We start from the raw sequence: 16,707 nt of genomic DNA on the forward strand, positions 1-16,707 counted from the left end.
ATTCAGATGCATAATCTTGTTGTTATTGAAGCTGGGTGCAACAGAATGGAAATTAATAACGGGATGTCAAAATTAAATAAACTAACGGCGCTATGTTGAAGTTAAGAGGCAAATTTCATTTGGACGACTTTACCCTTACTATTATTGCCGAAATGACGCGATTACCCTCCTAAATCGACCACTTTTCTCCTAACTAATAGCCTCCTAAATCGACCACTTTTCTATATTCTTTTTCCAGCGTTGCAGAATCAGACGCCATCAGCCCACCTTTCCGACTAAGTCGTCTCTCCTGTTTCCCCTCTTTCTTAATTTCTGTCTTGAGCTCAAAGAAACATGTAAGCCTTTTTCTTCAACAATTCTTGCCAAAATTATTGTGATTTTCAGCAATGGTACTTCCTCTTGTAAAGCTTGGAACTCTTGCTTTAAAAACTGCTTGCAAACCCATTGCTAATCGTCTCAAGAAAGAGGCTAGTTTACACCCCAGATTCCGTCAACATATCATCAATTTTGCTCAGGTAATCCCATCATTTTTTTTTTCTTTGTTTTCCAATTTCAGTTGTATTTTTTTTTATACCCACATTGTGATTTCCTGTATTCAACTTTGTGCGGCTATGTATGTTGTTATATTTGATTTCGAGCTGATTTTTTCTTCATTTCACTCTCATGATCAATCTATACCATGGTATTGTTTTCTTTTTGTTTATTTATTAGAATTTAATTGTTGTTTTTGGAGTTATGATTGTTGTGTGAAATGGGGTTTTGGAGATGATTTTTTCCATTGGAGGAAGTAAGTGATTTATGAATGTGAGTTATGGTTTTGTAGTCAATATTTCACATTGAGCTAAGAAGGAATTAAGGGTGATTAGAATTGGAATATTCCGATTTCGTTTTCGCCTATGGTATAAATGCTAATGGGAAAATGGGCATGGAGTTTTGAAGGGTCTGATGCTTGCAAAGCATTGCAGCATTATGCCTTTTTCATTATTATTTTTTGGTAATTTTGATATTTGTTGTCATGCTTATAGATTTTCTTGAATTGGAGAACAACACATCAGATATTTTAGTGTTATTTGCCATTTCTTTTGGATTAGGGACCTAAATTTACAAAGAAAAAAAATTTGGTATAGAAGTTAGAACCTTTACAATGGCATAAACTGTTGTGTTTGCGTCTACCCAAATGCTTGCCCCTGCCATGGGTTTTCTTGAATTGGAGAACGACACTTCAGATATATAAGTGTTATTTGCCATTTCTTTTGGATTAGGGGCCTTAATTTAAAAAGAAAAAAAAATATGGTTTAGAAGTTAGAACCTTACAATGGCGAAAACTGTTGAGTGTGCGCCTGCCCAAATGCTTGTCCCTGCCATCACCTTCTCCTCTATCAATCATATTGGACTTGTGCTGCTACTATTAGCTAGTTGTTTACAACCTTTACTATGCATAATGAAGGTTGGGTCTTAATCAGTATATTATTATCAATCATGTAGATTCCATCGCTGTCATAACAATTTGTAAACCATGAAAACTTGTTAAAGACTTAGGGTTTGACAGCAAGAATGTTGAGTTGATGGAAGGGGTACAATAAGGATGGAGGGGTACAATAAGGATGGAAGGGGTACAATAAGGATGGGGTACAATAACAATTTGGACTTGACATTATGTAGCTACTAGCTGTCACCATGATACTGAGCAAAGTTAGGTGCTGTGCACTATTCAGAGTATTTTGTTCTTCTTCGCAAAGTGAACATATACACCTCTATTACCCACTAACACTAGGATACATATCAATGAACTTTTCAGAATAGGAAATAGAGGGCCTATGTTCTTATTTCTTCAATGCATTGCCGGACTATCATGGAGAAATTGATTTTTAAATAATCGGATGACCTTTACTTTCCATTTACTCATGTATCAGCATAGTCCTGTTATATTTAAATTTTGTTTATCTTGTACTGTTCTGTCAACTTGTAGGACTGCATATTTTCCTTATGTGCTCTGAGCCGACCTTTGGGGTTGCAGAAATAGCTTTTTCTGATAGAAATCATATTGTGAATCCGTTGCAACTCATGGCTCCTTTTACACTGATAAACCCTTCGCCATTCTTTCTGAATTAATATGTTCTTCATATTGACATCACTTCTTCTATCATATCTACTTTATGTTGTGAAAGTTCTTTTTGTTGGTTTTGCGTTTGTCATGTTTGATAAAATTAGCCTTGATTTTGCTTATCTTTTGCTTGATTCTTAACCTTGTTCAAGGTTGATGTATGGGATTGGAGAAGTTACTATTTTAAATGACTTAAAAGTTAAACAATGTAATGGGGTGATTCATCATTGTCATCATCATCATACATGTAATATTACCCAACCCAATGTTTCTTAAAAGGCTACCACATAGGGCAAGGTCAGGGGGTTCGGATATGCACAATCTTGTCCTTGCGACATAGAGATGTTATAAAATGTTACACGGGTACGTGTCCAAGTGTCCGACTCGGCTAATTTGTGAGAAATTGTCCTGATATTAAACTAAAAAGTGAAGTGTCCAATACACATGTCCGAGTGCAAGGGTCTGACATGGGTATTTCAGGTAAAGTGAAGAATCCGAGTATTATAGGTTATTAATTAGGTCTTGATCCAAACTCCTACAACTGCTTGCTGCTTCACTATGAATTAGAAGTAAATTTTGTTTAATTGGTTTCTTATAAGAAATGTAGCAATCTCTATCTAGTAAGTTAATGTGTTTTTCTTACAAAATGAAGAGTTTGAATGGCCTGATGTAACATATTGGTGTGAAAATCTTAACTCTCACCACATTTCTGACTTCGTGACATAAAAATGTTAGTTTGTATGTTTTGTAACTTCTAGATTGCTAATTACAACAATGTTTGGATGAACCAGGTAAATCATCGAATTACAACACAGATTCAACGGCGCATTTACGGTCACCGAACTGATGTTGAGATTCGTCCTTTAAATGAAGAGAAAGCTGTCCAAGCTGCTGCTGATCTCATTGGAGAACTCTTTGTGTTCACGGTAATCTTGTAGCAGCAATCCTTTTTCTTTCTTTCCCTTTTTCTTTGATAATTATATCTTCTTCTTACACATTATGCTGTTGATTTGAATTTACAGTTAAATGAAATAACGATGCATGTTTATGGGATGATAGGGTGATTTATAAGATATTGTAATGGAAGCATTTCAGTTCACAAACAAAAATGCACAAACAAGTAAATTAATAAAGGTTGAATCTTTGATTTAAGCACCAGCCAAAAGGTTCTTACAAATGGTGGGTTTAGCTCGCCACTCTCCCCAGGGTAACTTTAGGTTACCAATTTCCACAAAAGATTACTCACAAACTGCCTACTTCCTCAATCTCTCTCTCCCTTTTTTATATGTACAAGCAATTCCCTAAAAGATTACTACCGGCTGCTGATTTTGTCTTACGTGCTGCCCTCTTTCCCATCAATGCTGCCATCTGTTCTGTTTTGATTGGGGTGGGTGCATTTGGCTGCTCTGCTGTAGTCAGAGGTCCGTTAGTGATCCTCTTAGTGTGTTGCTTCCTCCTTATTTGAGGACCACTGGAGGTCTCACAGGGTCTATTGCATCTCCCCCACCTAGAAGTCTCACCTTGTCCTCAAGGTGAAGAGAGGGAAAGCGATCACGCACCATTGTTGATTCTTCCCAAGTTGCTTCAAACAGGGGCAAATTTTTCCACTTGATCAGAACTTCAGTCACCACCTCTCTGCCTTGTTTCTTCTTCCTGGCTTCCAGGATCTCTTCTGGTTCAGCTAAAGCTCTGGGGTGAGTTGCTGAGGTATGGTTGGTATGATTGGATGGCTGCCAACACACTTCTTCAATTGGGATACATGAAAGACTGGGTGTAACTGACAGTCGGGGGTAGAGCAAGCTTATATGCTACCTTGCCTAAACGCTGTACAACTGCAAATGGCCCAAAGTACCTCGCTGCAAGTTTCTCAAAGTGTCTCTTAGCCAAAGTTTGCTGGCGATACGGTCTGATTTTCATGTATACCTCCTCTCCAACCTGAAATTATTCTTCCCTTCTCTTTTTGTCAGCGTAATTTTTCATTTTTTTTGCTGAGCTCTCAGTGAATTCACGCGCAACTCATCAATCATGAAGTCTCGCTCTTGTAACCACTCATCGAAGCTCCTCACTGTCGTCAGTCCTGCTCCCACCTTAATAAATTTTGGCGGATCCTGACCATAGACCACCTTAAAAGGAGTCATCCCTGAAGAGATTTGAGGGGCTGTGTTGTTAGAGAATTCTGCCCAAGCTAATTAGGCAGCCCACTGCTTGGGTTACTCTCCTGCAAAGCATCTCAGTTAGGTCTCTAAGACCTTGTTCACATTTTCAGTCTGACCATCCTTTTGTGGATGGTAGGCTGTGCTTTTCTTCAACTCAGACCCTTGCAACTTGAACAATCTTTTCAGAAGTAACTCACAAAACCTTATCTCTGTCCGACACAATAGAAGAGGGAAACCCATGCAAAAGCACCACTTCCTTCATGAAAACCTCCGCTACAATCATGGCATTAAAGGGATGTTTCAGCCCAATAGAGTGAGCGTATTTTGAGATTCTATCCACAACTACCAACACTGTGTCCAAACCCTTCGACCTCAGTAAGCCCTCAATGAAGTCTAATGATAAATCTTCTCAGATGGCTGTAGGCACGGGTAGAGGCTGCAAAATCCCGGCTTAACTGAGATGCTTTGTTCTGTTGGCAGGTCGCACATCTCCGTACATACTCTCCCACCATCTTCCTCATATGATGCGGGAGCACCCAAAGTTGCGACTAGGAAGAGATCCTCTATTCTTGTGAGAATTAGAGTACTATCCATTTACTTTCATCCATAATAACCATCTTTTTCATCGCTATAATTCACAAAGTCATTAAACCACAATAGTGGTTGCATTCTACACAAAATCGGACTAAAATCCGCATCAATTGGTATCAGAGCCAGGTTAAAAGTTTCTGGCAACTGCGATCAATCTACTCGGTCTTTTTTGACGATTCTTTTTACATTGGACTTTAAAAATATTGAATTTTCTTCCCCTAAAATTTCAGATTTTTTCGTTGAGAAACGCATTCTCTAGAGCCCTGAACTTCGGCGCAAAGATTTCAGAAGGTCTGAAATTTTCTCTACCTGCACGAGTAAATCTTTCTGACGATTGTGAGCGTTCTACTTGGAGTTTTTGTGTGATTCTTTTTGCATTGGACTTCTAAAATCCTAAATTTTCACGCTGTAAACTTTCGTGAGTTTTCATTGTGATATGAACCCACAGTAACATGGTGAACCAAAGTGAGTTTGCTGCGTTATTGGAAGAATTCAAGAAACCAAATTCATGTATTGACAAAACGGAAGAAAGCTTAGTTTTAAAATGCGCGAGGCGCAAAGGGACCCTGAAGCTTAGGCGCGAGGCGCAAAGCGGAGGCGCGCGCCTCATGGATACGAGGCGCAAAATTTTTAATTTTTAATTTATTTTTATTTTACCTATTTTTTGCCATTGAAAATTTATCTAAAAATCAAATTAGAGTGATATTTATTTTATTTGATGCTTTTTTTGAAAAAATTTCTGCTTTTTGGTAAGTATTTTTCTAAAGATACTCAAATTTAAGCATATTAAATAATTTAAACTATTTTAAGCGTGAGAGTGAGGGATAGCTCAAGTGGTTAGAGCTCCCCTCCCGGTCCTAGGTGATCCTAGGATCGATTCTCATCACCCGCCCTTGTGGCTCTCTAAACACCAAAAAAAAAAATATATAAACTATTTTTTTGGTAAAGAAAAAAAAAAAAAAAAGTAAAGCTGAAAAGACTGGTCAATGTGACTGTCAAAAGGAGAGCAAGCTTTTGTTATTTTATTATTAAAAAAAAAATGAAAATATAATAAAGAAAATATAAATCTTTACGTTAAAGAACAACAAAAAATGAATGAATGGAAAAGAGCATAGGACAAAGAGAGAGAACAGAAGGGGGAAAAATATAAATCTTTACCCAGGTGCTTCACCGGCGCCGACCGCCGGAAACCGCCGGGAATTGATATTCGACAATGTCTACCATAGTAGAACCCACCAATTCTTCAATTGCAAAGAAACCTGTAAATTAGGGTTTTCAAAAAATTAGGGTTCTCAAATTTAGGGTCAAATTGAAGCGATTTTCTTCAATTAACATGGTGCTTTTGCTTGAATTGTCACTTTAAAGACTAGGTATCCTTCAATTTAAAAAACAAATGTTTTTTTTTTTTTTTTTTTTTTTTTGTAAAAATAAATCCAAATCTCCTTATCTCACGCTTTTAAACATAAGATGTCTCATGCGCCTTACGCCTTGGTGGAGGCGGCATGAGGCGCGCGCCTTCTGGAATTCGCTATGCCTAGGAAGACCGAGGCGTTTGGCCTGCCCCTCGCGTCGCCTTGCGCCTCAACAGCGTCTAGGTGCGCTTTTTAAAACTAAGGAAGAAAGGCAAGCTGCAACAGATTCTCATACTAAATATATTGCTGAGGTAATTCAAAAGCTGCAACAGGACATGTAAGATCAAAGTTCTAGTGAAGTGCCTCACTCACTTCGGATTAATGCAAAGAAAGGAGAAGAAGTCAAACTTTCAGATCTGCCTGGATTTGATGGTACAAAAGACCCCGAAGTATACCTTGATTGGGAGAAGCGCATTTTTTGTTTGTTTGAGCATAAAGGTATGATCGAAACCTCAAGATTTTCTCATGCAATTTTAAAGCTTTCAAATTATGCTTCAGATTGGTATGAAAACATGCAAGTTCAAAGGTTTAAGGATGGAAAAGAAAAGGTTTCAACTTGGACAACACTAAAATCTAAGATGAGAAAACGTTTTGTTCCTAAATCTTACAAGCAAAAGTTATTCTTAAAATTAAATTCTTTACAACAAAATCAATTATCTGTTGATCAATATGTTGCGGAGTTTGAGAAGTTATATGTAGCTTGTGGTTGTAAAGAAGAGGATAAACAAAAGATTGCCAAGTTTTTACTAGGTTTAAACAAATCTATTGCATATGCTGTTTTCGAGACCTTTGATGATGTAAGTATGCTAGCAAGTACCATAGAGAGACAAATGCAAGAACAAAAGGGGAAAGTAGTTCGCTAGCCATATGTACCTAAATCAGATTTAATTCGAACTCAAGAAGGGTTAGACATACAAAAGAATTCATCCACATTTTCTTCTTCTCAAAGTGAAATATCAAAACCCTTGATTCCTAGTCAAGTGGTTACGAAGGATAAGATTTGTTTCAAGTGTAAGAGTGGAGGTCATGTTGCTGCACAATGCCCTAGCAAAGTTCTAGTTAGTCTTGAAGCACAACAAGCTCTTTTGTCGGTCATGGTGGAGGAAGAGAGGGAGAAACGTGCCCTTCACACAAGATTTCAAGAGGAGGAAATAACAAATCAACTTTCTACTCATGAAGTTGAGTTTGAGGGTCCATTGTATGAAGCTGCACCTGATGACAATGTATTGGTGATAAGATCCGTTTTACATGTTGCGCCAACTCAAGAGAAGCATAAAGAACAAAGGGAAAATTTATTCCAATCAAGTTGCATGGTGAAAGGAAGGAGTTGTTCTCTTATAACGGATGGAGGATCATGCACTAACATGGCTTCTAAGAAGATGGTTGACACATTAGGGTTGGAATAACAAGATCATCCTAAACCTTATAAGATCAATTGGGTGAACAATGATGGTAAACTATTGGTAAAGAAACGTGTTTTAGTTTTATTAGAGATTGGAGATTTCAAGGGTGAGGTTTGGTGTGATGTATTACCCATGGATGCTTGTTCTTTGTTTTTAGGTAGACCGTGGCAGTGGGATCGAGATGCTACTCATTTATGCAAACAAAATATTTATACCATTGTCGTTGGCAATACTCGAATAGGGCTTCATCCTTTGCCTCCCAAGTATATGCATGCAAGTAAGGAAAGTGTGACTAACTCGGCTTCTAAAGCTAAAGAACATGCCAAGATAGATTCGGCCTCTCTAAGCAGCTTGTACATCTCTACTTATAATTCGCACGAATTGAACAAGAAGGGAAAGAAAGAAATCAAGCGAGAGCAAGTCTTAAACCTTAGAAAGAAGCCTACTTTTAATGTTGGTGACTATGTTTGGTTATCTCTTAGTGCACAAAAGATTTACAACAACATGATAGGGAAAACCGAAGCCGTGGAACAACACGAATCCAGCTAGCATCTGCGCCCAATGACTCTATGTCAACAAACAAGTAACGCGACTTCCAATGCGGTCATTCACCTTTCCTGCCCTCTCAACCAGGGTAGGCTGCCCTCTCTTCAACACCAAGGTACATCTATTTTGCTTAGAAATGTGTAATTTACAAGCATAAACTAAGTCTGACACATCAAAAGGGTTGTTCCAATCCTTGGTTACTTTTTCATAAACAAGAGCAATCCTCCAAAATTGGGCCCCAGGCTAACATCTAGTATCCCCATCAAAGATCGAGACAAGGGGCCTCACCGAAAAGTGTATCTCAACCTAAAAGGATACTCATACATCACGACATACCCAGTAGGGCAGTTCTTCGGCCTCTCCTCTTCAGTTGGTACCAGTACAGTGCATTCCGGCATCCCCGCCGAAGAGACGAAGGATGGAACATCCTCTTCCACAAAGTCACTTGGAGGGTCGTCGTTATCGGCCATATCTCCTCTCCTACTACTTCACTTTCCCCTCTTTCCAAAACCCTAAACGAAAATCTAGTCCTTTGAGGAAAATTTGACTTCCTAGTAATAAGCCAGCTACAAATCAAGGAGAAATTTGAAGGTAAGATTAAGAAATTACCTATCGAAGCAACTGAAATTTGCGAATTTTGCCTAGAGCTTAGAGCAGCAAGTGAAATTGAAGATTTAATTTAGGGGGATTTTTCGGAGAGAGTATGCAAATATTTAGGAAGTGTGTAGAAGTGGGAAATAAATTGGGACGGTTATTTGTGGGGGTAATTAGGTATAAAATGCTGGCAGTTTTTAATTCATAGTGGGATAGTGGGAAGCTGCAATTGTTCCCTTGAGTTATCTACGTTCAAGCCAACAATTGGGGGCAAATTGATGCACGACTCATCGCACGACGTTGAAGGACGACAAACAGGCTAGTAACTGATTTAGCATGAAATGCGGATTTGACCAAGGCCCACGATGGAGTAATATCTATTTCCCAGCAATTCAGTTGACCTAGCATATTTTAAATACAACCAAAAAGCTCCCTAACGAGAAGATAAGCTGCTTCTAACGGCACTATAGCTAGGTTTAAGTACTTGTTTTCAGTATTATGAATAGCCTAATAATTGTAATCAGTAGATCATCTCATCTCTACGCACTCTACCTTACTCTACATATTTATTGTACTCTAAGTTATTCATAGTGAGTCGGTGATCTTGCACCCACCCGCAGTTTTTCCCGTATTTGGGTTTTCTGCGTCATGAAAACACCTTGTCTTTATCGTTTTTTTTATCCAATTTGCCTAGTTTCCATTGTTAAAACTCTAGCCATCGTATGTCCTAGCCTTAGGTAGCTCTTAGGCGAAATTTAGCATAAACACGTAGGTACGTACGATGCAGGGTGACATGGTCAATTGAAGGACAATGTCAAAAATAGTTCATGAAGAGATGTGCTCCACTGAATGTAAGTTGGTGAAAGTGTTCATCGACAAGATAGAGTAATTGATGAGAAGTGCATCAATAAAAAATGTTTGAGAAGTGCTCCGACAATGTGTCATTTAAACAGAAAAAGTAGACACGCGTCATCTAAAGATAAACTTCCCAAAAAGGAATACGTGTCAACTAACTTGGAGTGGAGGAAGTATACTATTTTATGACCCTCTTAACCATTCTAAACTGATATTTTATTTTTTGATCTAGGGTGGGTTCAGTTTAAATGCTTTTGTTTGCAGTTTACATATGAATATATATTGCACATTGCACCAAGCCAGCCACCGGCTCATTAGAATGCGGGTCCTGTGTGTTACCATGAAAATTTCTCAACCTGTTATTCTTATTTGTTGGTTTGCTTCTACACTCATTTCAGACCTATGCCTGTTTGAAATCTTTTGTTGAAGTGGCTACTCAATAGGGACATAGATTACAACATTGTGATTCTATCCTTGACATGCGCAGATGGAGTTTTCGATAAAGTATTGATGGCTTTAGAATATTCAATTATCTAGAAGGCCTGCTCCTAAAACCATGTTTGCAATCCTCATGGCTGTATGGATATAGCTAATTGCTTTTCCAAGCTATGTTTCATGCATATCTTCCATTAAGCTTTACTTGCACATCCTGCAATGTGATGTACTATTTGGCATCTTAATTTACATAATTAGGATGGTAGGAACACTAGAGACTACACTGTAAGTTCACCACCCACACCTCATATTTGTGACTATTGTGAGTGTAACAAATTGTATTGGGCCAAGTAACACTATTTCAATAGGGCTGCTTTTAGCATTGGTGATTTGTGATCCTATTGCCAATCTGAATAGCAAGTTGAATATATGCAGGTTGCTGGAGTTGCTGTTATTTTTGAGGTGCAGAGAAGTGCTAAATCAGAGGCTAGGAAGGAAGAAGCACGTGCGCAGGAGTTCCAGGTACATCTCTTTAAAAGCAGGCAGTTTAAATGATAATGGAGTGTGTTTTTCTTGTTAAGTGCCACAATCTGGCCACAGAAGTTAATGCCAAAGCTCATGAATGATCTATTCGCTTTGCCCACATTGTTATCTGCACTTGTTGAAGCAAATAAATACAGTAAAAAACATAGTAGGAAAAAAACTTTGGTGGTCATAATGTAGTGTACTAACAATGGCTCCATGCTCCTTTGCATGTTGTTTGTTCCCCCTCTTTCTCATTTTAGTTAGTCTCCTCCACATAGATTGCTCCATTTTAATTATGGTAGTTGGTCTCCTCCATATTTTCCTATTGAATAAACTCAAATAGTGTAAAAGATAAAGACACCCCCATCAACGAGCAAAACTGTGCTTAAATCTTAATAAAGTGAAAATTGGGGGATAGGGCAAACATTTAAGGACAGAGGGAGTATTATATTTCTAATTAGGTGTTGGTTATCATAGTTTCCTACAAATGGAACATAAGAAGAGGATATAATTTAGATTGTCTTTTGTTCAATATTCCAATGATTATGATGTTGCAAATGCAATTATACTGAAATTGGAAGAATGTTTGGGATGAAATATTTACCGGTAAGTGGCTAAAGCATGAAAGAATTTTGTACCAATCACCGTGGTGCCCAAAGGAACGTTCCTTTCAATTCAATGAACAGGACTAGTATTAATGCTTTTTCATATTTTAAGAATCGTCTTTGTTACAAGGAGATATTTAATTTCTAATCCAAGAAAGATTGTTCATGAGAATATATTGAAATAGGGGGAGACGGAATGTGTATCGCGACAACTAATAAATTCTTAAGTAATAAATAAAACACATCTAGTGAATTTTTGGGAAATGGGAAAACAGTACAGAGATACCCACTGCTTATAGTTCAGAGCCTTTTCCAAGGTTACACAAACAGTTGACTGGACACTATGATTTACAGAAAAAGCATTCCAAACATAACTAGCATTTGACCCAACCCCACTATCAATACACTTATCACTTGAATAGTTCTTTTTTCTTGGGCGTTTGGTGCAATCTAAGAAGAAGGGAGCTATACCTTTCCTTTTCATGCCATGCAACAAAATTCAGAATTAAAGCAGAAAAATTCCTGCCGCATCTTTCCCCCACGCTGACCTTTTGATGGGTCTCTTTCAATGACTGTGAAGTAGTTTTCGCCCTTGCACCGGGTACCTTCATATTGGTCTTCCTGATAGAGGTAAATCCATGAATGAACACTGCAATTTTCGGACTTAAGGGGAACTGAAGACCTCTTTTTCTGAAGACTTTTCTTAAAATTATTACCTACTGATTCACATGTGATGCAATCCAATCCAATCCAATCCAGAATTTGAACTTGCATTAACTTCCCTCCATTTCTCTGTAGAACTCATAGGTGACCCTTGAGCCTGTGAGCTTTGAGAGACTTCTTATGAAGAATCAGAATTTGCAATATTCTCAACCTGCTTTTACAATCTTCCCCTGGTGACTCCTTCGTAGCATTAATAACTCGAATTTCATGGTTGACCCATCTTTGGGTTGTGATAGATAACAGAATTCCTTTTTTACAACCCGATGATAAACTTTCTTCGGAATCATCATAAAGGAATCCTGCCCTCTTTTGTTATAAATTCATTACTTCTTTGAGATCAAAGGTCTTCATTGAACACAAACTCCTAAAACCAATACCCACACCACATGAGTGTAAGAGACTAAGATTTTCTTGAAGTCCGACTTCATTTGAACTAAGTTACCTACTACTATCACAAATTGTCTGCACATTAGCACCTTTTATGATAATATCTGAATCTCCATTGGATAAGCCTTCTTGCCCTTCACCAATTTGATTTGATTCCCCATTTGGTGGTGGTGACCCAAATGCAAGACCAACTGGAACATGTATTGAGTAATACTCCAAATTCAACATCCCTTGGACTGTGAAGTGGTACTCCCATTATGCATCTCACATACTCTGGACTAGCAACTCAGTTCTGTTTCTGTAAAATCAACACTCCTAGAAGGGGAAGCCATCACTACATAAGATATAACTCTCTTCCTTTTTCTATCCTCCTTGGGAAAAAGAGACTCCCCAGCACTTTCTTTTAATAGATACAAAAATCACCTACTTTTCAATAATATCTAACATTCTAACACGCGCAGTACTTCAACATTCTTAGGATGTAGTTGAGCTGCTTTGACCAAAGCATGTCTAACTTCATAAAAACCACTTGTCTCCATAGAAGATATTGCCTTCCAATATAGGGATTTAAAATTTGATGGATCCAAATTCAACTTAATAGAGCATCAATCTTTAAGAGAAATTATTGAGCTTAAATGAACTTAATGCAAGATAAAGCTGCAGGGATATGGTCAATTAAAAAATACAAAGCTTTTTCCTCTCTACACAAAAAATTGCATCTTCATAACTAACTTCCTCGAATTAAAGCAGACAGTAGATACCTTACAATTAATAATTAGAAGAAATGGCAGCTCCAAGATTCCATAATCTGGCTTTCTGGTGATCAAAGAAGCTGGAGTGACTGTGAGAATCTGAAAGAGGGTAGAATTGAAATGGTTCTCTCTCTCTCTCTCTCTCTCTCTCTCTCTAGAAAACACATTTTTTTTGCCCACACTAACACACACAAATGAGGGCTATGACTAAGTCAATATGGTACACATTTTCATAAAAAAGGAAAATCTCGAAAAAGAAGTGATTATGGAAATGGAAGAACGTGGCTGCAGAATCAGTTCCAATACCTCAAGAAATGGGGTCATGAATTCCTGACTCAACAGTTAGATAAAGGGACATTAATGGTGTATTGATGTGTATTTAAAATAATTTAGAACAAGCATATGATAATAGCACCTCTAAAGATCACAATAATGATTAGGTGACCTTTAATATTTAAAAGATACTGAGGAATTCAACTAGATAAAGTGAGGAGCAGTCAGGTAAAACTTTCCAACATAGATTACTGATGTTATGCCTGAGAAATATGTGAATAGCAATTTATAAGCTGGCCTTGATTTTCTGTTAGTCACTATATAACAGGTGAGTAAGAATGTCAAAGTCTGGTTTTATGGAGTATGAAAGATGAGGAGCAATAGTCCTACCACTAACCACACAAGTCAATAGGGGCACAGTTATTTGAATACATTAACCAAACCTTGGGTAACTTAAAACAACTTATTTCAAATGTTAAGGGCTTTACCAAACTCCCTTCGAACATCACAGTCTGTAGATATTTCCTTTACATCAGTCTCATGCTCTAAAGAACTTATTCAGAAAAAGGACGTAAAAAGTAATGAGAAAAGAAGCAAAAGCAACTTGCAGAAAGAAGAAATTTAGGAAAGATGGGTTTTGTATTAATACTAGCAGATACAATTCATTAAGCTAGCTTTATCCAAGACTAGTATTCAGTACAATTTTCTTAATGCCCTCTCTCTTCCCTTCTATTTATTACAATTTCTTAGCTTAGATCGGCTAGATATTACTGATAGCCTATATTTTCCCCTGCCTTCCTCCTGAAACAAATCAAGCATAACAAAACTCCCCATCCCCAAAAAGATGTAAGCTGAAGTACCTGTATTGCCGAAAATACCCTCTTCCTTATTCCTGTGAAGTGCACAGGTGATCCATTTGGTGGGTGCATAACATTCGTCTCCAATAATTGCGAGACACAAATATGAGTTGAAGCTAGGAAGAAGGTGGAGTCTTTAAGCTCTGGTTTATTATTAGATTTCGCTATAATTTAAATTATTGTTTTTAATGGTGAAGATGTAGAATTTTAAATTTAATTCCAGACATTTTTGATGATGTGCCAATAGGAGGATAATCAGAAGGATTTAGTCTCTGAGGAGTTGAATTAAAAAAGGTGTGTTTAGGAATACTTGATGTTTAGCGTATTTTTTGTACGTAGTACAGTGCTTTGACTTTTATGGTGAAAGCCCAATCCAGTTCTCTGATTGGTTGTTGATACTTTGTATTCGATCACGAAAGGCAGATGATAGTGACAAGTTACTAGGAAGCTGCGGCTTGTGTTATACTTGTAGAAATGTAGAATGCTTAATCAAGTCACTAATACATTTTAGTGTATTTCTTCCATATAAGGATTTCTGAAATGTAAAAATCGTAGTCCCTATGCCCAAGCTTGTGATTCTAGCATCATTCTATCTGAATGTTATTGTTCATATTCCTACGTCAATGTGCACTTTAGAGCTGGATTGCTGGATGATTTCAAAAAAGCCAGTTGAATTTGTCATATTTCTTGTTTTTGAAAATTTTCAGGGTCGTTTTATGTGATTGTATTTTGTTCAACTTCAATTGAATAATGAGAAGATAGAAAACATTCACTTGATCTTGTATTTATGTCGTACTAGTCAGAGTCAACATTGTTCTTCTTGTTGAATTTCCCCAAGCATCTATTATTAATAGGCATTAAGTGCAATTACCAAATTGCTATTTTCATTTATGTACAAGTAATAAATTTATCATCACCGATTATTATTTACATCATTTTTAAAAGTGTTACTTGATGTTATTCTCCCTTCTGATTCATCTTGAAACTCGAATTGTCCTTTGATCCTTATTGGGCTGACTAATCTTCTCTGTCCATTGCACTGGAATAAAACTAGTTTGGACATAGTTTCCTGTATACATCAGCACCAATTGTAGCAATAGCTTGTTGTACATACACAAATATGGTTCACAAATTGGGTAGTAGATAAATCTTTGCTGTCGCTATTCATTAACTCATGATAACCTGCTACCCAACTATTGAAGTTATAAATTTGGTACTCAAATTGCATGTCAAAATAGTCTTTGCAGATAAATTTTTTTTTTCCCCCTATTTTTCTCAATCTGCTTCTTGGTGAACAATTTTACAATTCACTATTGCTTCTTTTAGGCATTGAGACAACGAGATGAGGATTTGACTAGAGAAATTGAGGCTCTTAAACAAAGATTTGAAGAGATAGAAAAACTGGCAAAAGAACAAGGAAAAAGTGGAATTTTCAGCATCCGCAAACAGCCACCTATAGCACAGGATCCAAAATAATCCGACTGACCATGCAGATACTTAATTTAATTAATCATGGTAAGGATTACGTTTGTCAATCGTACATTTATATATTTAACGTATCCTTTGATAACTTTAGCATAGGCTCTCGGCTCTCTATCTTATTGATGCTAGAATGAAACATATTCAAAATCCAAGTATATGTACAAGCTGATTTAATTGCAATATGATTCTCACTCTTGTTTTATTCCCTGATTATCATTCTCATTTCTAACCTTGATGCTCCATTCATGGCAGAATATCTGACAGATGTGAAAAGTGTTCAGCCAATCTAGAATCTATACAGTCCGATTGCCGACAGAAAAATCTTGAAACATTTTGTCTAAAATCATTCATTGCACCTGTAAACTAATTCATATTTTGATAAAATGTTGTTTGTAAACAGGCATATTTACTAGATTTTGTAATTCATATCCATGTTGGCTTGTTTATACAAACATCATCCTGAGCTCCTGGTGGCAACCCTTAAGTAGTTAAAGTTAAATGATTTCTGCATTTTTTTCTAAAATTATTGTGAGGAGATGCCTCTCTGGGCTCTGGCAGTGGCTTTTGAAGAATTGATTTTTTTTTTAAATATATGATTTCAGCCTTGCTAGGAAAGACAGCTTTAAGCGCTGATAACTTTCCTAACATCTTGTCTCTTAATTGTATGAATGTAAGCTTAGTTGCTCTGCTTCGACTGCAGTCGCAATTTGGAGTCAATTTCAAATCTGGACTTTTGGAGGCTTTTAAGGGCCGTACACATATAGTTTATGGTTTAGCAATGGTTAGTTGTTGGGACAATATAAGAATATCAAGAAATTAGGCTGGTGAAATAAGTGCAGACTAACCTTCCTTACAGCCGGTTGTGTGGTGTGTATATCTAGAGCCAACTCAAACTGGATTTGTAGGTGTTACGACAAGTTTTTAGCCAACAAAATTTGGCTTTGCAGATGGTATAGTGATATGTAGCCAACATTTTGTTTAAGGAAAGATATGTGTAGGTTAAGTTA

At 37.2% G+C, this 16,707-nt stretch overlaps 1 protein-coding gene across 2 annotated transcripts; it reads left to right on the forward strand.

The window, feature by feature from the left end:
* Positions 1–213: 213 nt before the first annotated feature.
* On the forward strand, positions 214–16,345 carry LOC110689990 (OPA3-like protein). Of its 2 annotated transcripts, none has more exons than XM_021866811.1 (5): positions 214–515; positions 2,896–3,030; positions 10,532–10,618; positions 15,545–15,733; positions 15,965–16,345. In XM_021866811.1, exons 1-4 carry the CDS (start codon positions 387–389, stop codon positions 15,692–15,694), a joined length of 501 nt encoding a protein of 166 aa, XP_021722503.1. In that variant the 5' UTR covers positions 214–386; the 3' UTR covers positions 15,695–15,733; positions 15,965–16,345. The 2 variants fall into 2 exon arrangements, with proteins under 2 accessions (XP_021722503.1, XP_021722502.1); XM_021866810.1 differs by having other exon boundaries at positions 215–515; positions 15,953–16,345.
* The last annotated feature ends 362 nt before the right edge of the window (positions 16,346–16,707 follow it).

Source organism: Chenopodium quinoa, unplaced genomic scaffold (assembly GCF_001683475.1).
Source record: "Chenopodium quinoa cultivar QQ74 unplaced genomic scaffold, ASM168347v1, whole genome shotgun sequence".
NCBI classification, from domain to species: Eukaryota; Viridiplantae; Streptophyta; class Magnoliopsida; order Caryophyllales; family Amaranthaceae; genus Chenopodium; species Chenopodium quinoa.

What these genes read in the sequence shown, in the direction of transcription:
- LOC110689990 (XM_021866811.1), top strand. Translation starts at nt 387, where the DNA reads ATGGTACTTCCTCTTGTAAAGCTTGGAACTCTTGCTTTAAAAACTGCT. An exon ending in GAGAACTCTTTGTGTTCACG is followed by an intron (nt 3,031 to 10,531) that starts GTAATCTTGTAG and finishes GAATATATGCAG; the next exon opens with GTTGCTGGAGTTGCTGTTAT. An exon ending in CACGTGCGCAGGAGTTCCAG is followed by an intron (nt 10,619 to 15,544) that starts GTACATCTCTTT and finishes TGCTTCTTTTAG; the next exon opens with GCATTGAGACAACGAGATGA.